This window comes from Scaptodrosophila lebanonensis, unplaced genomic scaffold (genome assembly GCF_003285725.1).
Source record: "Scaptodrosophila lebanonensis strain 11010-0011.00,11010-0021.00 unplaced genomic scaffold, SlebRS2 tig00000165-arrow-arrow-pilon, whole genome shotgun sequence".
NCBI lineage: Eukaryota > Metazoa > Arthropoda > Insecta > Diptera > Drosophilidae > Scaptodrosophila > Scaptodrosophila lebanonensis.
The window spans coordinates 643862-665183 of NW_022060599.1; the positions used below are offsets into that span (position 1 = coordinate 643862).

The following is a 21322-nucleotide window of genomic DNA, read 5'->3' on the forward strand; positions in this document are numbered from 1 at the left end:
TGAGTCAACACGCGAAATAAAATGTGCAACGATAATGAAAATGTCCATACAATTTAGTTCATTTTAATATGTAATACATAGTTTAACTGCCTAATTAAAGTGATACATACATAGAAATGAAGAGTTACAAAATTGAAAGCATGGAATATCATTGTTTTGTTTAGTGCTAAGCAAGCTCAGTTTCTTCTTTTGTTGGCAAAGGATAACATTTTCGACTCTATATATGTAGTTAGTTCATAGGTCGTGCGATTTTTCTTTAATGTCTAGCCTACACGCATAATGTACGATTATTACAAAAATATTAGAAATGATCAATATTATCAATATACTTATTAACATCACCCACAAAATTCAAATTATTCGTGTAAGCTGGACGTTAATTCAGTTGAAACGTCTATATTTTACTTCAAAGCAGGATTGTTCATATTTTTCGCCCGGCATTTGAAAATTTATTTGTAAATAATGTACATATGTGTGTTTCTAGACAGTGTTACATGTACTTATTAGTATTATAAATGTTCTTTGATAATTGCACAACAATCCTACTTCGAGGTTTTATTTCAGGTCAAACATTTGAATTATACAAAAATGGGGCGGCTTGAGGGACTTGTAGCTTAATGAGATAATTTAACGTTCATACAATAATACATATATTTATATATATATATATAGATATTTTTGGCCAATGTGAGTAACGAGAAGTGTAAAAAAGAAGGTCATGAGACAACTCTGCTACAAAGCTTATAATATGCAGTGTAGATAACCATTTAATGCACAAAATCCAAATTTCTCGGATATTGAGGCATTATAGGTATGAACTATAATGTGTAAATAATTTCAATGTTCTTTTTCATGTTTAATAAGGACAAATCGCAATATTTAGGCTCAATTTATACAATTAGTAGGCGTGTCGCTCAAACGATATAAACATCGCCATTGGGACGCTCGATGGCCGCAGTGGCCAAATCAGTGCCACACCCAGTCCCTGTCGACGTGCGCATCGATGGCGTTGATTTCGCTGGAGACTCACTCGCATCGCTGGCATCGCTTCTATTGAGAACCTCAGCTTCGTGGCCAATCTCGACGATGCCATGTTGCTGTTGTGCCGCCTCGCTCGTGGACTCGTGAGACTCCAACGCCTCCTCTAGCAGTTCCAGATTGCAACCACTGTTGGTCACCAAATGTATGCTTACACCTGCCACATCCACATCCGCATCGTTCTGGTGATTCTGGAATGTAACTGAGATCCCTTGTGTCTGCTGCTGTGGCTCAGTTTCCTCACATTCGCCATTTAGGCTGATCGAACCGATGTTGCTACTGCCGCCACCTCCGTTGCCACCTTGGGGCGGTGCTGTCGTTATGGATGACCACCAGCTGGAGAAGGCGCCCTTCGCCTGTGAAATGGCACCGCCAACAGCGCGACTGGTTGTGTTCACAGCCTGATTTATTTTGCGACCACTCTCGCTGTTCTGCATCGTTCTATTCAAAAGAAAACGAACAAACTTTTTGAAAACAATTTCTTTTTTTGTGCTATCTGAAGTTTCTACGGTTGGGCAAAGCTTAAGGCGAGCTCGTTAGTTTTTATTTATTACAAATGCTACCTTTCGAAGCTTCAAAATTCGACTCAATTATGAGGAAGCGATCTGGTATGTTTTTCAAATCTCAAGCAATGATTGACGTTTTCGGTTAAAAAAAGTAACAAGTGAAACAAAATTAGAACACTAGCTTCAGAGCAAAGCTTTTGGAACCGATTTACTCAAACGTTTTTCAAAAATATGTAGGTGATAGGTTGATTGTTTTCTTTAAGACATAGGGAATAATTAGGCAAGTGCAAATTCCGAAAAGATACAGCATCACCACTAAAAGCTTTGTGTATTTAGTGTTTAATTAAATTAAAACTCGAACTTACTGTGCAATCTTTAGTTTCATGTCGGCCACGGAGAGAGTGCCAGCGAACGGATGTCCAGCGGGTAATAAATCAAAAAATTCGGGTTCGGGTCGCACATCATACCATTCCTGAAAGCATTGTGTACGTTTAAAAGCCCCCACAAAGTGAGCATTGAAATGATCATTATCCTTTGGCGTGGCATCTGGAAATGGTATTGAGATGGAGTGTATTGAGTCTATTTCTGTATTTACTGAACATGTAACACCAATCAGTCAATAGCGATCACAAAGAACATTTTTAGAGCCCTTGTGACCTTTCAGACCTCTGGGCAAACATACCCTGTGCCACTGTGGTGCGTAATAGCGCCAAAATGTAACCCTGGAACTGCTCCCGTATCCAATATTCGCTGCCCTCGGCATCCTCCTTAGGCGTTTGTACGTGCTTCAGTATAAAGTCCATATAGCGCAAATCCTCGGTGCTCAGCACCAATTGTCGCCTCAGCTCTGCGTCGTGAGTCTCCAGATTGGCTGCGTCAATATCCACCAGGACATCGGCCAACTGTCGCTTTTGCTGGAACAGCACATTCGATGTGCCAATCACATATGAGAGGACCATCGGATCGCTAAGCAGGTCCATATAGGGCAAGGACAAATAAGGCAGACACAGATTTCCGCTGGCAAAGATCGAGATCGGCGCGCGATATTCATCCGGATTGACAGCGCACAAAGCGGCCAAGTTTGCTGTGGATTGGAAAACGGGTGTAATATTGCACTCTACTCATTCATTATAAAAAGAAAGTTCTTAATAAGAATATCCAAAACAATATGTCATATATATATATATATATATATATATACATAATATATAATACTTATAACTTGATGAAACGGTTTCGACAGATACCATAATACGAATTTCTTTATTTGATAATAAAACTGATGACTCGATGATATTTTGAGAAATAATTCATTATCCCTATATATTCAGGATAACTTACATGCCAACGTATCCACGCTTGCCTCACGAGTCAGAGAGCTGCTGCGTCCGTTGCGCCTGCTACCGTCCGTGCCTCCTCCACTACTTCCAGCACCCATTTCGCCGCCCGCGACGTTAGTACCGCTCTCTGTGGAATCGGCGCGTTGCAAATCGCGATTCGATGGAAAATTTGATTCCTGCGACTGTGAATTTGGCGTCGTTGTCTGGGGCGATGTGTTGCCGCTACTATTGCCCAACGAGCCCACCGATGCTGCGGACGACACGAGAGCGAAATCCTCAGAGTCTCCAGCCGCTGCCGTTGCGCTTTCAGGCGTTAGTTTTTGGGCCGCCGCTGCCTCCACTTCAGCCGCCGCTTCCCGCTGTAGTGAGTCCGTAAAATCGGGCATCGGCGACAGAGGACGTGAGGTGCGCACACAAGCTACCTCCTGAAAGCCTTTCTCGAGAAGACGCGGTATCAGGGACGCGACACCAAGGATCAGGGCGCACATGCCTCGTACCGGAGAACCAAAACAGACGACACGTCTCTGGAGGAGTAACAGCTTGAACAACATTAGCGTTTTGTGCCGCCAGTGGAGAACGATCTCGCGCAGTGACAAGCCAACATGAAAATGGCGCAACGGCCGACGCACCTCGTCATCGCCCAGCAAGCAAGCGTTGAGTTGTTGATAGGCCTTTACTAGCAGCTCAGTGCCAGAGAAATCGCCCTGTTCAAAGAAGGCATCGGCGATGAGCGCTAGCTTCACCTCAATGTATCCATATATGGGCAGACGTGACAATATGCAGACGGATTTCTGCACCGTGCTACGCGTCACATCCGCTGTCCGTATTTTGAGCTGCTCCACGGGTATCTGGCGATAGCATGAGACACCATAGATGCTTTCGGCGGGCTCAAACAGGCTGGGCAAGTTGAAAAATACAGTATCCTCCATAAAATTGTGTGAGCCATCGGGCAGCGCCAATGTGGGCAGGTACTTCCAGCCGGATGGACATTCGTGGCGACCACTAGAGCCGGCTATCAGTGGTGGGTGTGAGAACTCCACCTGGCAGCCGAGCTTGTGATGAAAGCCCACGACTAGAATATGTAATATCGGTGGCTTGTTCTCTGGCTCGCTGGCCATTTTCGTCCTCTACGTTGGGAACGCCAAAATATGCGCCAGACACACAATCTACGTATTGGTCTATGTATATATGTATGTATGTATGTTTCTTTAAAAAACAACGTACACGCACGCACACGAGTGCAAACAATTTGTCCTTCTTGTCGCTTTATCCGCTTATTGAGCGTAGCTTTTGTTTCTTAAGAGTGTCAAAAAAATACGATTGCCAACATGGTTCGTGCAGATCCACGAAATTTGCAAGGAATTGTTTTTTCTTGCAAATAAACTTTACATAGCGACTAGAGCTGTGTCAGTTCGTTCAGAACAAGTTCAAAAGAACCGTTCATTGGACTGAACTATTCAACTTAAAAAATAAAAAGAGCGCTTAATACGAATTATACACTTAAAAATCAAATTAAAGCAATCATTGATATAATATTTTAGTTTTGTGTTTTAGGGACGTTGTTGAATAATATATTTATTATAAATGTAATATGAGCAATGGAACTAATTCATTAAACGTAACATAGCCCAGTAAACGAAAATATCGATACTCCTTAAAACAGTGTGACCCCAATCATAATTCGTTTAGTTCCGAAGGCAAAAGAAAAAAGTACAACACAACGGAACTACCGTTACATGCACAAATTTTATTTAAAGGCAACATCGTTGTGCTGTTTCGTATATCCAAATAAAAACCATTTTAAAGTTGGCCTCGTAAATTAAAAAATTACGACTCGCAGCATGCCACGCGTTTGAACTCACAGAGTTCTCAGTCTTTAATTTGTCGACTGGCTTTGTAGGTATTAGAAAAACGTACACAATAAGCTACATTTTATGTATACAAAAATATTTTTTCTAAATTTAATCGTCAATACAAGGCTCGCGTTTGTTTAATATCGAGCCCATCCATACAGGATTAGCACTTACACAAACACGCGTCATTTAACATGCTGTGGCTATTTGTTCATTTCATCGTGTGCGTCATCCTTTCAGCCATTTTGATTTTTTATGATGGCGAATCGCTGTCATTGCCGTTCAGCTACCATGCCCAGCAATATGAATATTATGTGATTGCTGTAACTGCGGGTGCTTTAGTAACGCTCTTTGGCCGCGTCGGAGCAATTCATACAGCTAATGCCGCTGTGGACCCAAAAGGCTTATGCAAGTTGGAGAGCAACATTTACAAAAGTTTAATTGAATATTTTGCGGTATTTTTTGTGATCGGGCCGAATGATGTGGAGAGATGGACATATTCTGGAATAGCACTTCTGGTGATCAGAATGTTTCATTGGCTGACTGAAAGACGCATTCAGGTTCTACATCGAGCAACAATTATAAGGCCTAGCTTTCATATTACGCAAGTGCTGTACCTATCTGGCCTTTTTTTAGTGAATTCGTGCAACTTACTCTCAAATGTTTCAACATCACTTGAACCTCTGGACATCCTATTCCTCTTTGAGTATGCCATCCTAATGTGCAACCTCTTTCACAGTGATTGTAAGTACGTATGTGAACTCCTCGAACGCAACTGTGTGGACTCATGGCACCGTAATCCACGTATTTACCTTATCATACAACTCGTATTTCTTATGATAAGGGCGGCTCTTTATATATTTTGCAATTGGTTTTTGTTGACTAAGGTCATGTTTCTTTGGATCTATAACATACGCTCGATTTGGGAGACCTTCAGGAACATCTGGGACACATTAAATGAATACCTATCCTCTCAAAAGATTGTGACACATATCAATACAACGCTATCCCAAGTCTCGTTCACAGATATACGCACTCAGGGCCGTAATTGCGTTATATGCAGGGATGCGATGTCAATCAAAGACACTAGGAAGATGCCATGTGGCCATATCTACCATGCCGAATGCTTGGGCGTCTGGTTTCAGTATCAACAAACTTGTCCAACATGCCAATTTGAGTTCCTTGTCGAGACGCGACAACAAAATGGGGTAAACAATCGACCTGGAACCGCTGAACGAATTGCTAGTGCTATCGTTGCTCATTTGCCGCCAGCCTCAATTGTACGTCCAATGGGAAATTTGCAGCACTCTGAACAGACTGAAAAATCACAATGTGAGCATATGGCGGAAGAACCTGTAACATTGTCTACTCAAAAAACTCCGGCAGAGAGACTAGAGATTGTTGCTAAAAAGGTTCTCGCTATCCTGGAATTAAAAAACAGGCAAGCTAGGAGAGAGACAGCTGGAGTGGAGCCGTCAATCAATGTGCCACCAGAGCTAATTGAAGAATTGGGTCAGGAAATTGTTAACTTGCAAATAAGTGAAAGAGGTGGAATTGCAGAAGATGAAGAGATCGAATCTAATTATACTGATCTAGACGACTCTTCAGCTAACTCTGACATACAACAATCTGTACCAGGTGAGTGATGCTCTTTCTAACTGCTTAGATTTACAAAAACATTTTATTTAAAATTAAAACCATTTTTCATTACATTTTTTAAATTTTTTCTTTCAGCTACTATTAATTTCAACCCAAACACGGGACCTGTCAACCACCTACCTGCTAATGTACCATCGGCAACCTTTACACCAATGCCACCGATGTATCCCTCATATTACCCATTTACAACTTGGTCACACGTGCCTCCTATGATACCACCGCCCCCCATGCTTGGACAACCCGGACCACCGTCACAACAAATTGTTGTGAATATGCCACCAAATACGGGATTTTTTATAACCGGAGGATACCCGAACGTGCCCATACCGTATCCCAATCTCGCCCCAAACATGCCACCAATGCATACCTCTCAAATATTTCCAACCCCAAACGGATTCGATTCAATGTCAATGCACTCAGTTGAAGAGCCCAGCAATCCACCAATGGATTCCAATAATCCAAATCACCAATAGCCTCAAGCTTACTAAATACTATTAAACCAAGTTAAAATATTTAAGTTTTATGCATTCTATTTACAAAATCGAATTTAGAGAACATAATGCATTTACAGCATATCTGCCGTAAATTTTAAAATGTATTTGAATATCGATATCGATGCTACTTATTTCCCATATTTGAAGTACTCTAAACTTGAGAACATCTCATACTATCGGAAGATTTATAGTGAAAATATCTCACTTGCGATAGCCGCATAATGTTCATTGACGGGACCATTTTCAAAAACTGACCAAGAGGACAACGATAATTCCGTAAGAAATTGCCGAAAGTTGAAATATACAATCGACTTTACTAATTTTAAATGGATGTAAACCAGCAATGCGGCCAACGTGTATGTTTTTGCCCCTGAAAATCATCATGCTATTAATAATTTTATTTAAATTCAAATTAGAATTCAGGTTGATTTCTATATTACAAATATATAAAACCCTGCAACGATATAAAGCTATTCAAATCTATCGACTTATCGTTTTTCTCGATGGAAGGCTGTCGACTGTTGGCAATAATTTTCCAACACATCATATCAGCTGGCCGCAGCCAACTTCACGTCGCTTAAATTGTTTTACAACTGCTTGTTCTTTTTTTGTGTAGTGGAACAAATAATTATTATATATACGCTCTGTTCGTTGCACCTGATGCCATTTAACATAAAGGCAATTGAGACGGTGAATTGAAGTGCTTTTACAATTCCTAACCTATGTAAATGTGATTTAAAAAAACCAAGCAATAGACAACACAACGCACACACGCACACTTCTAGCTACATACATACAAAGGCACACACACACGCGCAAATCGACGAACCGTGTGAGCGTGCAGCGTGTGTGTGTGTAGTGTGTCAGTGCGTGCTATCGTTGCAGCAGCACGCAAAAAAGGAATAAGCTGCAGGCGCAGAAGTTAGAGCTGCGTCAGAATTAAAAGAAACAACCATTCATGCAACCTAAGTAGCAGGAGGGCGAAACAGAAATATTTTTGAACAGCTAATTAAAGTAAGGCACGGTGCCGCTGCCTAAAAATGCAACAACAACAGGAATCGAGCGAAGAAAGTTGGCTGGAGGAGCAATGTCATCGTGAAATCAACGGCCAGCACGATGAGCACGAGCGTGAATATGTTCGTCAGCGTGACAATAGCTTGGGCACCGCCTGGGGAGCTTTCCAGGATACGGCCACAGCCGTCGCTCAACTCTATCGCGGTAAGTCCAAAACATACATTGTATGTATATACCTGCATACATATGTATGTACATTCGTGATCCCAAAGGCCCATGACTTGCCAGTAATTTTAACCTATGCGTAAGGGCGTGGAGCAATGACAAAATGTCGCAAATATTTAAGTACATACATCTGTAGATATGTACATACACATATGTATGTGCATACAGACAGACACACATGCATATGGACATTGGTATAAACTCTTGGCAAAAAAAAGCATCATCTTTGAAATAGTAATTAACAACGCCATCTTACATATTCAGAGCAATTGCAATTGAAACACACGACGAATGGAATATTTTATTGACCATTGCACAGATGTTTTCCGACTCGATAGTGAAGCAATACAGAAGTATTTGATACATGTATTTACATATTTACATACTATGTGGAATAAATCCATTTTCTGCAGGTTTTGTATACAGAACATACAGTATGTATAATCATATGCAAATATGTATAAACATAAATCTAAGGAAATGGAATATATGTACATGGTGTGCATACAATTACTTCTTCATATTTCTGAGTCAAGCTCTAAAAGTATGAAATATACTCGATGTTTGGTCGTTTTCTCTCTTAGTGTATAAACTTAATGTGCATGTGTAATAGATATATGTACATACAAATGTAATAATAATCAAAAGACCCTTCTCATATGATCCGCGGCTTATTTAATTATTTATTTATTTTGTTGTTTATGTCGTCTTATCTACCGCTCTACCTTGTATGTGTTTGTGTTTGTGTGTGTGTGTGTGTGTGTGTGTGTACAAGCAGGGGCTTCGTAGTCGCATTGCTTAAAATAGTTTTAGGCGAGGTATTAATAGACGGTCCGTGGTAGAAGCAGCAGCGTTCGCAACAACAATAAAAACAGCAGCTACAAAAGCTGCTGTAGCCGCAATAATAACAGCAAAAGCAACAACAATAACAACAGCAAGCCCGGCTTTTATACATACCTACCTACATACATATAGACATGATATGACGGTGCCTCTGTCCCTTCCCCCGAACATATGTACTTATGCATATGTGTGTGTGTGAAAGTTTGTTGTTGTTTTGTGTTTGGCTGCCATGCTGCGACTTTACTGCATGCGTGCTCCAAGTACAACATACATACATATGTACAAACACACATGTATGTATATATACATCTATGAATATGTATTCATATATGCATATGTATATTGAAATGTATATACGTAAATACATAAGCCCCGAATTCTATTACGTCTCAAGTTTTTCATTTTCCTCAAGCGATTCAAATAAATATCTACGCATTAAATACGAAACAAAAAAAGAGAGAAGGGCTTGGGTGCGTTTATAAATGTGTTTGTGTGTGTGTGTGTGTGTGTATGAGTGTGGGTTCCTGGGCACAGAGATAGTGAGTGTGAGAGAGAAAAAGACCCCGAATGTGAGAATATGGCAATGGTGTTGTGGAATAGAGAGAGAACGCAGACAGCGCCTTTTGATGCAATATAAAGAATTATATCCTTGCGAAATGCATCGTCTCCATCGGAAACAAGAAAAACAAAGGCAGTAGCTCCCACGCACATTTTGCAAGAAAAAATAATGAGCACTAGATCCTACTACCCACCATCCCGAGCCATTTATATACATATGTATATATGTACATATGTATGTATGTACGTACATACACAATGCATCTTTATTCTTCCCTTACACGCAATTTACAGTAAAAACTTGCTAAAACAAATGGCCTCATTAAGAATTAGTGCTTACCTAATAGTAAGATTATTAAAAATATATACATACATATATATTTCTATTCAAAACTAATACCAAACATGTTTTTTGTTCAAACAATGGTTTCTAAAGCATTTGCCTGAAAATTGAATGAACAGTATTTGTTTTCATTAGCTTGGGAGCTTATGAAGCTTGTTTATAAATAAAAAGTATCGCTGTTGGTTATTTCAAATGTAGTCGTAATAGAGGGTAAAAATTACAAAGGCTAACTTAATCTGAAGCTTTATTTAATTATACGGTTCTATGCTTTAAAATTTCGATTTCATACGTCTTTTATGCATAGTTAAAAGCTCATAAAAGCTAATTCAATGCACATCATCCTTAACATTGAATTTGTTTCAGCTTTAGTCTCACTACTCGGGCAATCGTTATAGGAAGGGATGATTTAAAGAATAATAACGGGAGCAGAAGCAGAACAGCTGTTTCGACTTCGTCATTGTGTCACTGCTTTAATGCGTTTTTGTATCTCTCGTTAAAAATCGAAAACTTCAACTCGAGGCGGAAATGATGAATTACGGATGACGCCGACGCTGATGACATTCTTCTTGTGTCCGGAGGTTGTTGAATTCCCCCCATTGCGAAATTGCGTTTTCATTATCGTTTTGATTTCCACTTTGAATCTACCTGGCTACTACCATCAGCGGACAGCATTCCCATTTCACTCACACGCACCCAAAACATTTTATTTCACATTTCCATTCACATCGACATCGGGCGGGTCGATAAGTTGTCGTCGTCGTTGTCCTTATCGTCGTAGTCTACACACCCGGCTGAGTGCCGGTGGTGTTTCTTGCTTGCAGCAGGTAGCGGCAATGTGCAAGTGCCGCGTCCTTTTTTCGTTGCAGCAGGTGTTGCATGCTGCACACGTCTGTCGAAGAACAAAAAAAAAAATATATCCTTCAAATCTTCTTCAAGTATTAACGAAAGGTTCTCAGAGTGCAACCGAACAGAACAATGACCGACATGCTCGTACTGTTCACAAACAGGGTATTTGCGATGTGAACATTGTATGTTTCCATATATTTGCAGATCCTAAAACTAACACACTTAGACCAATACGGATAGATCACTAAATTCCAAATTAAAAATTGCACTTTATAAATTCAATAAAAATGTTCGAAATACAATTTTTTGATATTTTTATACATTTTATCTATGATTTGAAATCATTTCATTCAGTGCCTTCTTAACGATCTATCCCTGCTGATTATTTGGAATTAAAGTGCCAAAATATTTGGGATGGATATTGCTCTTGAACTGAAATTGTTCTAAATATTAGATTTCTTAGCTTTTTTCGTAGCTTTTTTCTTCATAATCGCTAAAAACAATGTTTGATGAGTTTGTTTTCTGAATAAACCAAATTTTCCATTGTTGAATCCTTTTGCGAACTATCTATTCTAAGAAGGTCATGTTCGATTTAGACAAAAGAAATTATTTCGAAATGCAAGCTAATTTTGTGAAAACTCATTAGTTATCAGCTTAAATATCATTTACTTCTTATGCTCATAAACTTAACAGCTGCATAAAAATGAAGTTTTGTTAATTAAGACTTTTAGCAACTTGATAATTGCACAGCTGGTTTTATTTACTAGAGTTATGAAACGCAAAATTATTATATGTTTCCATTTTTATTTTCATTCCAGAGCGGTCTTCAAACACATATGCTTCAGATACTGGGGCACTCTGGCTGCCCTTTCAGACCGCAGCTGGCACTGTGACAACACTCTACAAAGGTATGCGGAATTCGTGTTAAAAACGAAATAAATACAAAAAAAAAATTGGGCCTCATTCTTTACTGCCTTCTTTTGCAGAATCTTGTGATGGTCTCAAACGCACTAGCGACGCTGCCATACAATGCGGCTACCAAAGACGCACTCGCGAACTGGCCGATTGGGCACGCAGCAAAAAACGCCGAATGATACGCCGCGAGGATCTGCTCGCCTATTTAGCTGGAAAACCGCTGCCATCACAAACCACAAATCCACATGCCAATCGTCGGTGAGTCGACGCTTTAGAATTGTCCCAACCAGTACCTCCAAATAATATTAGAATTATATTGTTTTGACTGAGCACTTTATCGTTTGCATTACAGCTCACCCAAACCGGAGCATCACAACAACAATGGTGGCGGAGCCTTGGGATTCGCCAATTCGGGTCTTGCCATGCCGCCCTCTTCGGTCACGTCCCCGGCTCATGTGCTAACAGGTGGGGCAGTTGGCATCGGCACTGCTGGCGTCATGGGCGATGATTTGCACACTTTCAAGGAGGCCTTAGTTTTGCGTCCACGGTAAGTCCAAGTTCGAAACTAAAGGTTTTAAAACTGCGACAGGGCTTAAGACCGTGCAGGTTAATTTATGCTGAAGATTACAAAAGTATTTCAAGACAATTTGCAAGACACATTTTTTATATTGTCTGTGCAAATTTTCAATCACTTAATGTAGAAACATAGGAACAAAATAATTAAACGAGTTTTTATTACAAAATTTTGAATGTCTTATGTTAATCTTACATAATGCCGTAATCCAATCATTTAATGCCAATTAAATTATAATATTAACTCTTTTTATATTGTTGTAGTGGTCCGGAGCTATTTGCATTTGTTGCCAACGAGATAGCGCGTCACTGCAAGCGTCCCGGCAGTCCCATCGATGATAAAATGGATATATGCCACTACAGCAGTAAACGTCAGCGTTTTATGTAACTCGAACATAACAACCGACAGGAATCAGGAAACCCACAGCCACAGCTTCAGCATAACAAACAAATAAGCAACAACAAGGACGAGCAAAGAAAAGCAGCCGGCGGCAATTGGAACGCCTGAAAAAATGTACATTTCTAAATTAAATAACATGGATTTTTTTGTTTTTTTTTTTTTCAACTTGAACCTTACTAATCAAATGGCTAATCAGACGGTTTTAGACATTGTTTACACTTACGAAATACTTCCAGAGTTTGTTATGTACGAATTGCCTACAACCCTGAAACACACCTACACAAAACCCGAAGAACGTTAGTTTAAGTTTAGTTAGAGTCTATAATGTAAAGCTTAATTAATATTCAGTCAACCCAACGGCAAACTGTTAAAATATGTATGTAGCATGACAGCAACTGATTTGCTAATTGTTGGTCTCGGAAAGAAAGATTCAGGTTTTCTTAAGCTGCTTAGATTAGACTGAAATACATTAAAAAGAGCTAGATGGTATCCAATATCTCACAAGTCTCACTTGAAATTAAGCTGTGACTCGATGTTACAATTTTCTATTCAGGTACTGGGATATTTATTTGATTGATAAAGAATTAACATTTTGAATACAAACATTTTTTTTTTTTTGAAACCAGAATTCGTAATAGGATTTGCAAAAAACAAATTAAAATCAGAAATATAAATTGTAAATGCGATATTGAAAAACTTTCCACTGGTTACATAATTTATTATTTATTTTGCTCCGTCTCCGAGACCTTCGTGATTTTAATAATATACATATATATATATTTATATATAAGTGTCAAATCATTGCTTTATACAAATTCACATTAGAGCTGTTATGTCGATCGACCATCAAATGCCGTTTCTTTTGTTTTTACATTCGTAAATAAGTTTATCGTTAGTCTCTTCGTGTAAGCTCTTTCGTTTTTCTTTTTGGTGAAAACACACCATCATAAGAAAATAGCAACGGCCACAACAACAACAGGTTGTGCATGTAAATAAGGAGGCAAAAAGAAAACCGAAACAGAAACAAAATCAGACACAAACAACAATTAATGTTTTATACAAATTAATATATATATATATATATATATGTACAGTAGAATCTCAAAAAAGTTAGTTCGCGTAAAAGTTAGTTGGTCGATTAAGTTAAACAAATTTCAGCGTCCACGGGCCGCTCTAAAAAGTAAACCTTTTAGTTTTTTGAATAAGGAGAACTCATCGCAAATCAGATTAGATATCCAGCAAAGTTGGAGAATTAAAAAAAAATTACCAAGGCATTCACGGAAAAATAATGGCGCTGGAATTATTGAAATTTTTTAGGCTGTAGCGAACACATATGAAAAGGCACACAAGAATATTATACATAAAACGGAATATCCTCATCTTGAGGCAAGATTGTATAAATGGTTCTTGAAACAAAGACAGGACAATTGTGCAATGGTGGTTGGTGCAATTTTAAATTCAAAAGGTCAGCATGAATACGCCACAATGTACCCTGGAAATAAAATGTAATCTAAATTATGGATGGCTGACAAATTTTAAGAAAAGACACGATATTCGCAATCTCTAATTATGTGCGGGACATTAAGTGGACATCTACTCACAACTATTTAACACAAATGATTCAGGACTATTTTATCGCTTTTTACTGGACAAAACTTTTGTCGGGACGAAAAATAGATAAAAAAAAAAAAATAGGCAATAGAAAGAATCGAAGGCAGATGGTTCGCACGAGTTGAAGAAGTTGATTTTAAAATGGGACGTAGTTTTTCGTGTGTGTTCGCTAACGCTTCAAAAATTGCATGACGTTTTTATTTTATTTTTGAGATGACAATTTTTGATACATCATAATCCAGCGCCAATCGTTTTCCGTAAATACCTTGATCAATTTTTTTTTAATCTCCACCTGCCTCAGTTTTAATCTGAAGAGCGAAATTTTTCTTCTACATCATCAAAGAACTGAAGAGTTAACTTTTTAAAGCGACACGTGGACGCTGAAATTCGGAAAACTTTTACTCGAGTTAACTTTTTCGGAATTCTATTGTGTATTACTTTATAGAACTTTATTAGCATATGTATGTATGTATGTACATATATTATTTTCCGCATGCGTCGCCTATGTCCCGGATTAGAAAATAAACAAAATCTAAAGAAACAAATAGCAGCAGAGAGGGCTAAAGATGCATGTGAAAATATCCGCTAGCAAGATTTAAATTCCCACAAAAACACACTAACACGTATGTATTTATATATGTATGTATGTATATGATTAAATAGCGTATCATAATGCAAATGAAAAAAACAAAAACATTTACACAAATACAATTTTTGCAAATTAATGTAGAAAGCAAAAGAAAACAACAACAAAAAATACAACAGGAGGAAACTCTTATTTATATCAATGTGAAGTCGAAGTCCTATGAACTAATGCGTTGTAATAAAATATGTACTAAAAAAATAAACAGAATAACAAGCAATGAGAGAGTAAAGGAATACAAACAAAAAGAGAAAAACAAATATAAGTTAAATAAAAACATATGAAGAAAAAAATAAATAAACAACTAGTTCACACATTTCTTTTTGCAATTGTCGAATAGCAGGCGAAACATATTACCTTCCTGAACCGGGAGAGCTGAAGAAAGCAGCCTTGCTTTGTATGCATATAGGATGGGTATTGCATCACAAACTAACAAATAACACCCGAGAGTTCTCTATTTATCTTGTTCCTGCCAATGAATAGTTCCTTAACATAACTGAGCGGAAGTGGAAAAAAAGAAAAACAATAACTTAAGATACAGTGTTACAACGAGATATGGAATCTCGAACCCAAAAGATCTAATTTTATATTGATATATAAGACTTTAATTCTATCTAAGGCTGAAGCAACAGACATTTTCTGATATCCTTTTCAGTAAAATTATGTTATGTAATTGTTAAGAGGAGGAATAAATCGTCTGTTGCTTGTGGTAAAATATTTCAACAATAAGTCATAAACAATTCAAATTGAAGCACATCTGTTATACAGATAATAGTATAGCAATGATTGGCTCAAGAAGAAACTTGAGAGACAATGCTCTTAAGATATTCTTATGGAATTTTATATTTTTTTCATTGCGGCGTTCAATTATAAATCCAAATTTGTAATCAGGTCTCAAAGATCGAACAGTACACAATATATATATATATATATATATATATATATATATATATATATATACATTGCTTCCTCTAATAAACAAGTATCCCAATCCCGTGGTAATAATGTACGACCCATACTTTTGGCAACAAACTCATTTTTCAACATCGTTGGCTTTGAAAAAGAAAAAATATTTTTGTATAATAAAGTGGTCTCATTTGGCTCGTATTAGAAGCAGTTCTAAGCCTCGAAACAGATAGCCGGTGCAGGTATTACAAAATTTTGCTTCGAGATTTCAAATAAAAAAAATTCGAGCTGGTTAAGATTTCGTTGGAACAGTTGGGCCTAAAATCTTCAGAATCGAGTCATCATGAATGGAGTAGTTTCTGAAAAGAGACGCATTTAAATGCGTTCAAAATTCAACATGAAAATTCATTTCCATTTTTATTATATTTCAATTCTAATTACATATATGTATATACAATATCTGGTGTATATGTATGTGTGAAACAGAAAACATTGAAACATTTTTGTTATGCAAATTGTTCTTTTGTTTTAATTATATCCATACATACATTTAAATTCACGGTTTGTTTTGTTTGTTGCATTTTTCTAAGCAGCATTCTAAATAAACATACATATATGTATACTATATAGTATACATATCTGAATTCTGTATATCTACTTCTTATAAGCCATGAAACGCGCCAAACAAGCGGATAGATTGAAATGAGAATTATTAGGCAAATAAAACAGTGGCCTGGCTTTATTTTTCTTGTTTTCTTTTTTGTTTTTATAAACTGTAAACTCTTACATGTAAATACATACATATGAGCCTGTGCAGCTATCCGTGAACTTCAATTACAGTTAACATGGGGGCTAAACAACAACAAATTAGTGGCAAGCACAGATTCGGGAGTAGCACAGAGCTGCTTAAGCTGCTGGGTGCAACACATTTAAAAAGCTTTATGGATTTACTTTCAGTTTTTTTGTTGTTTTTTTTTTTTTGTTGCTATTAATAAACATTTAAACGTAGTTTTCGTGTGTGCGCGTATTTGCCACACACACATATGTTTATTTAAATACATATGCAGATTTCTCATTTGCACATATACATACATATATGTCTATGTATGTGTGTATATATAATTCATTTGATTTACTTAATTGCTATGCATTTTCTTTTGTGTATATATATATTTTTATGTTTTGTTTTCTCTTGAGTTACATATATTCATTACTTTTCTTCATGTACCGAAAAAGTCGTATTGTATGTATATGCATGAAAGAAAAATAAAAAAAAAAACCTGTGCGATTATTGAGAGCAAGTTACAATAAACTATTTAAACACTTTGCAATCACAAAGTAAATCACAAAATGAATTCGTTATCCTCTGTTCTGTTCTGTTCATGCCCATCATATTGTGTACATACACTAAAAAATAATAATCATAATTTAAAAACAAATATATGTTCTTAGTAACGGAATGTTGAATGTAAATAAATTTTTATAATATTGCCTGATTGTTATTAGTAAGTATGCATGTAAAAAAATATTTGTTAAATAACAGATCTTCTTTTGCATAACTATAACAATTTGTATGCATACAAAATAATTGTATGTATAATGAATAAAGCAGTGTAAACAATAAGTACGCGAAACTTGAATATGTATATCATTGTTGGTTGCTTTCCTCCTGTCTTCCTGTCCTGCTGCCTTTCACTTTCGCATTCGCCTTTTGCTACAACTTTCACTTAATTTCTACTAAATTGGTTTTGCGTTTGCTTGCTTGCTTCAATATAACATCAACTCATCGTTACATTGCGTTGGTTTAGTTAAGTTCCGTTAATATAAAATATAAATACAAGTTACAATTTCGATCAAATATTTTACACAATTAACAACTCGCTACTTGTCGAAAGTCTACGCCAAAAGAAGGATCAACTCGCCATTGAAGATAAATTACATTTGAACATTCAACTAATTTATGTTGTGTGCCAATAGCTGTTGTCCATTAAAGCCTTTCAATTTAGCCAGTGAGGAGGAATACAATTGTAATAGTAGTGTAATAATAATAATAGTGTAGATAATAAAACGTATCGAAGATCCTTAACACAAAAGGTGTGTGCCATAGTCCTGGCCATTGCCTAGTTGATTTCCTTTCTCCCTTCTTAACATTGGATGTCTTAGAACTGCACCCAATTTGCGTTTGCCGAGTTCTGTTGCCCCTGGTTGCCACTGTAAAACAGAAAGAGAGAAACAGATATACATATATACAGAGAGCGAAAGTGACAAGTTAATTGTTTATGTAGGCATTAATAACACTATGTTTGAATGATTCATAATTAACGCAAAGGCAAAGCGCTGACATTTGAGTACAAAAGTGTGGAAAAATGTGGGTCAAAATGTTGATGGGGAAACCGGGCTTTAAAACTTCAAAATATTACCGCATAAGTAAGAAAATTAATAAAAAAAATCTGTATAATACCAATTGAGATGTATGTATATTTTATTCGAATGTCTGCAGGCCCAAATCCTTTAATACATTTTAAATAAAAATGGATATCTTTTGCATATAAGGTCGTTAGACTCTTATGTTTTAAGTATAAAAACTTTACACACATTTTTTATATTATTTTAGTACCGTGGATTTAATCAGTTACAAAACTTCTATCTAACCATAATAATTAAATATATAAAATAGTCACTCTAAAAAGTAATTAAGAAACTTTCTGGTAAAATAGTATTTGGATGTATATAAATACATACATGTATGTATATGCTGACTAACTTTTCTTTTCAAGTACACAAGTCTATTAAGAATGCAAAAATGCTGACAAAAATTACTAGTCAAACTCATTTGAACAAAGCTTGTTGATATTTTTTTGGTTTTAATTGTTGTTAATATGCTCACCCAGCAGATGCATAATCGGTCCATTCCGTGCCAGTGCCCCCAGCACCCGGTCTGTGCGCTGGAGACACGCCTGGACTTTGCCGTACCGTCGCCGCCGCTGCAGGCGGAGGAGCAATTTTTCCTAGACCGCCGGGTGGCGGTGGCAATACACCACCCACACCTTTGCCTTTTCCAGTGCGCGAGGTGCCTTCCGATCCATCTTTTTTCTGCAGAGCATAAAAGAGAAATGCATTATTAGTCAATGGCGCTTAAGTTATTAATAAAAAAAAGTAAGAGAGCTAATCTTTAGTGATATGTTTGCGACTAGAAAACATGTTTTCTGGAGTGCAAAAGTTAACTGCAACAGATGGAAAATTTCCAATCTCAGTAGATACTTCTACGAGATATATGTGCGTTTGTGCTTATATCTCTTGTTTGCTCACCGTTATGCGCATATTAATTTTGATCGTCTCGCCCTCCTTGAAACCCAGATCGAGCTCCTGCTTTGGTTCAGTTTTCTCCTTTTCGATTTGTTCTTGGTTCTTTACCCATTTGAAGTGATCCTGCAGCGCTACATTCAAATCAAAGGAGTCCGAGCGATCGCCAAAGCCCAGACCCAAAAATGCCGATCGTCCATTGTCGTCCTGGACGCGTATAACAAAGTAACGTGAACTGTCCGACACCGCCTCGATGGCCACGCCGGGATATGTATCGATGGGGCAATTGGCGTAGAGCGCTCCACTTGACTTATCCTCCAGCTTCAAAATGCATGCTGTCCCTTTGGCCACCAAACGCATGCGACCTGTCCAGGTGGGCTCTTTCAGATTCCAATCGGCTGCTCTGTAGGTATACAACGAAAGAAACAATAGTTATCGCTCACTTGCACTTGAACTTGGTTAGTTATTGTTTATAGTTATTTTTCATTTCATGAAACAAAAAACACACAAAGAAAGTTAATAACAGCCGCCGCAAGAGCAGCTACGTGAAAGCTCAACAATAATATACACACATTCAAACATACTTATATGCGTATATGTATATGTACATACGTACATACATACGTTTACATTGAATATACAACAGCAATTAAGAAAAATGAAAAGCAGCGGTGAAAAACCAGCTGCAGTAAAAATCAATTGGAATTGAACTTCAAAAGCAGAACCAGCAACAACAACAAAAACGCATAGTCGTCGTGTCTTTAACCTTGGCTGCTGCACACTCACACACGCCCACATCCGCGAGCACTGAAGATTTCGATGTGCTTGCCATGGGGGCGTCTCCAAAACTTTTAGTTGCAATAGCACAGATTAAAAATGCAAAACAAAAAGATAATAGCACCATTTATTTTGGCCACGGACACAAGCACTCACACACAGATACGAGCACGGAGGCATATATTGACTCACCTATATCCTCTGTTGCTGGCGCGCGGCGGTATTTTGTATATAAACACCTCAGGCTTCACAATCAGCACACTTTCATATTCCATGTTATTTTAATTATATGCTATTTGTTTGTTGCTCTGAATCTGAATTTCGTTTTTATATACTTTAAGCTTACAACTATACTGATTACTACTGAAAGTACTTATCGAAAAAGTGATATCGACATTAACATCGGCCAGCTGATGTTGATACAGTAATCGATAGCACTATAACGCGATATGGCAATGTGTCCCTGAATTTAAATCATTCTGTTAGTCCTTTACTATCATCGTGCTATTGCGCAACTTAACAATTTAAAAAAAAATTGTTATTCACGTTTGAAAAATATGTAGATGTATTTAGTTGTTGCTCATTTGTACCAGTCGTTAATATGATCTCATCAGTATACTCTCAAAGTGTAACAGGAACAAAAATTTAAGTTATTTTTCAGATGCCATGACGATGTGTGTATAAAAGCCCTCAATACTGCAGGAGGATGCGCTTCAGTTCATAATTTTCAGTTAGCCCATTCCTGGTATAGTCCGAAAATCTGACTTACAAAACAAATGAAAGCGTTCCCTAACTTTTGAGATCTTCTTCGACAAACTATTACCGTATTTCGATCATACAATTTAAGTCGCTACGAATTGGATCTTCTCGTGATAAAGCATATTGGAACATGTATATATATTTCATGCAAAATATAAGTAGTTGATATAGTCAGGCATCTGATGCGACCCTTGACTGATGTGACAGACGATCCTCGACCATTTTTCAGTCCTGCTGCATACCATATGAATATATTTTAAATCATAGTTTTCGTATTTGTATCAACAACACTATTTGCTGATTTTCTAAATAAATAAATATGCAGGCGTTGAGTTTCCATATGCCGATGTGGATGACTAGTAGCATTATGATTTTTACAAGCCATAATTCGAATGAGTACGTTGACGACTTTTTAACTGCAGCCCTGTTTTTTAACTGGATTTTAACATTCTCTATTAGTCGATATTCGATACTTATATAAAATTACTTAGATTACGGAAAAGCCTATTTAAATAAAATTATTATTAACGAATTTAAAGACAACATGGTTTAACATTGTTGATGCCGTGTAAAACATAATATAGTATATGTATATATATAATTAGGTCACAAACAGTGCTGTTATATTCCAAATTCTAGCTGTCTGGCAGCCGTGTTTGTCAGCTGATGCAAAAATAACAATTTAATTAGGAGCACGTTGTGTATTGTGTTGGGAG

The 21322-nt window shown here is 37.3% G+C and overlaps 4 protein-coding genes across 4 annotated transcripts; 2 read left to right on the forward strand and 2 right to left on the reverse strand.

The window, feature by feature from the left end:
* Positions 1–835: 835 nt before the first annotated feature.
* Positions 836–4268, reverse strand: LOC115629788 (late secretory pathway protein AVL9 homolog). Its single transcript, XM_030526343.1, has 4 exons — positions 2886–4268; positions 2227–2628; positions 1910–2090; positions 836–1479 (listed from the first exon to the last, which is right to left on the reverse strand). Exons 1-4 carry the CDS (start codon positions 4000–4002, stop codon positions 915–917), a joined length of 2265 nt encoding a protein of 754 aa, XP_030382203.1. The 5' UTR covers positions 4003–4268; the 3' UTR covers positions 836–914.
* Positions 4269–4831: 563 nt separating this feature from the next.
* Positions 4832–6913, forward strand: LOC115629784. The gene is made up of 2 exons (XM_030526338.1): positions 4832–6375; positions 6472–6913. Exons 1-2 carry the CDS (start codon positions 4932–4934, stop codon positions 6867–6869), a joined length of 1842 nt encoding a protein of 613 aa, XP_030382198.1. The 5' UTR covers positions 4832–4931; the 3' UTR covers positions 6870–6913.
* A 449-nt stretch (positions 6914–7362) lies between these two features.
* On the forward strand, positions 7363–13227 carry LOC115629785 (UPF0472 protein C16orf72 homolog). Its single transcript, XM_030526340.1, has 5 exons — positions 7363–8108; positions 11538–11627; positions 11706–11892; positions 11987–12181; positions 12472–13227. Exons 1-5 carry the CDS (start codon positions 7931–7933, stop codon positions 12593–12595), a joined length of 774 nt encoding a protein of 257 aa, XP_030382200.1. The 5' UTR covers positions 7363–7930; the 3' UTR covers positions 12596–13227.
* Positions 13228–16479: 3252 nt separating this feature from the next.
* LOC115629794 (NECAP-like protein CG9132) lies at positions 16480–20191 on the reverse strand. The gene is made up of 4 exons (XM_030526353.1): positions 20040–20191; positions 19077–19473; positions 18655–18860; positions 16480–17978 (listed from the first exon to the last, which is right to left on the reverse strand). Exons 1-4 carry the CDS (start codon positions 20120–20122, stop codon positions 17927–17929), a joined length of 738 nt encoding a protein of 245 aa, XP_030382213.1. The 5' UTR covers positions 20123–20191; the 3' UTR covers positions 16480–17926.
* Positions 20192–21322: the final 1131 nt, after the last annotated feature.

Coding starts and splice junctions, on each gene's coding strand:
- LOC115629785 (XM_030526340.1), top strand. CDS start 7,931: ATGCAACAACAACAGGAATCGAGCGAAGAAAGTTGGCTGGAGGAGCAA. Junction 8,109..11,537: donor CGTCGCTCAACTCTATCGCG/GTAAGTCCAAAA, acceptor TTTTCATTCCAG/AGCGGTCTTCAAACACATAT. Junction 12,182..12,471: donor GCCTTAGTTTTGCGTCCACG/GTAAGTCCAAGT, acceptor ATATTGTTGTAG/TGGTCCGGAGCTATTTGCAT.
- LOC115629784 (XM_030526338.1), top strand. CDS start 4,932: ATGCTGTGGCTATTTGTTCATTTCATCGTGTGCGTCATCCTTTCAGCC. Junction 6,376..6,471: donor CATACAACAATCTGTACCAG/GTGAGTGATGCT, acceptor TTTTTCTTTCAG/CTACTATTAATTTCAACCCA.
- LOC115629788 (XM_030526343.1), bottom strand. CDS start 4,002: ATGGCCAGCGAGCCAGAGAACAAGCCACCGATATTACATATTCTAGTC. Junction 2,629..2,885: donor AAGCGTGGATACGTTGGCAT/GTAAGTTATCCT, acceptor TCCAATCCACAG/CAAACTTGGCCGCTTTGTGC. Junction 2,091..2,226: donor ACGCACCACAGTGGCACAGG/GTATGTTTGCCC, acceptor TACCATTTCCAG/ATGCCACGCCAAAGGATAAT.
- LOC115629794 (XM_030526353.1), bottom strand. CDS start 20,122: ATGGAATATGAAAGTGTGCTGATTGTGAAGCCTGAGGTGTTTATATAC. Junction 18,861..19,076: donor AAATTAATATGCGCATAACG/GTGAGCAAACAA, acceptor TATGCTCTGCAG/AAAAAAGATGGATCGGAAGG. Junction 17,979..18,654: donor ACCGATTATGCATCTGCTGG/GTGAGCATATTA, acceptor TCTGTTTTACAG/TGGCAACCAGGGGCAACAGA.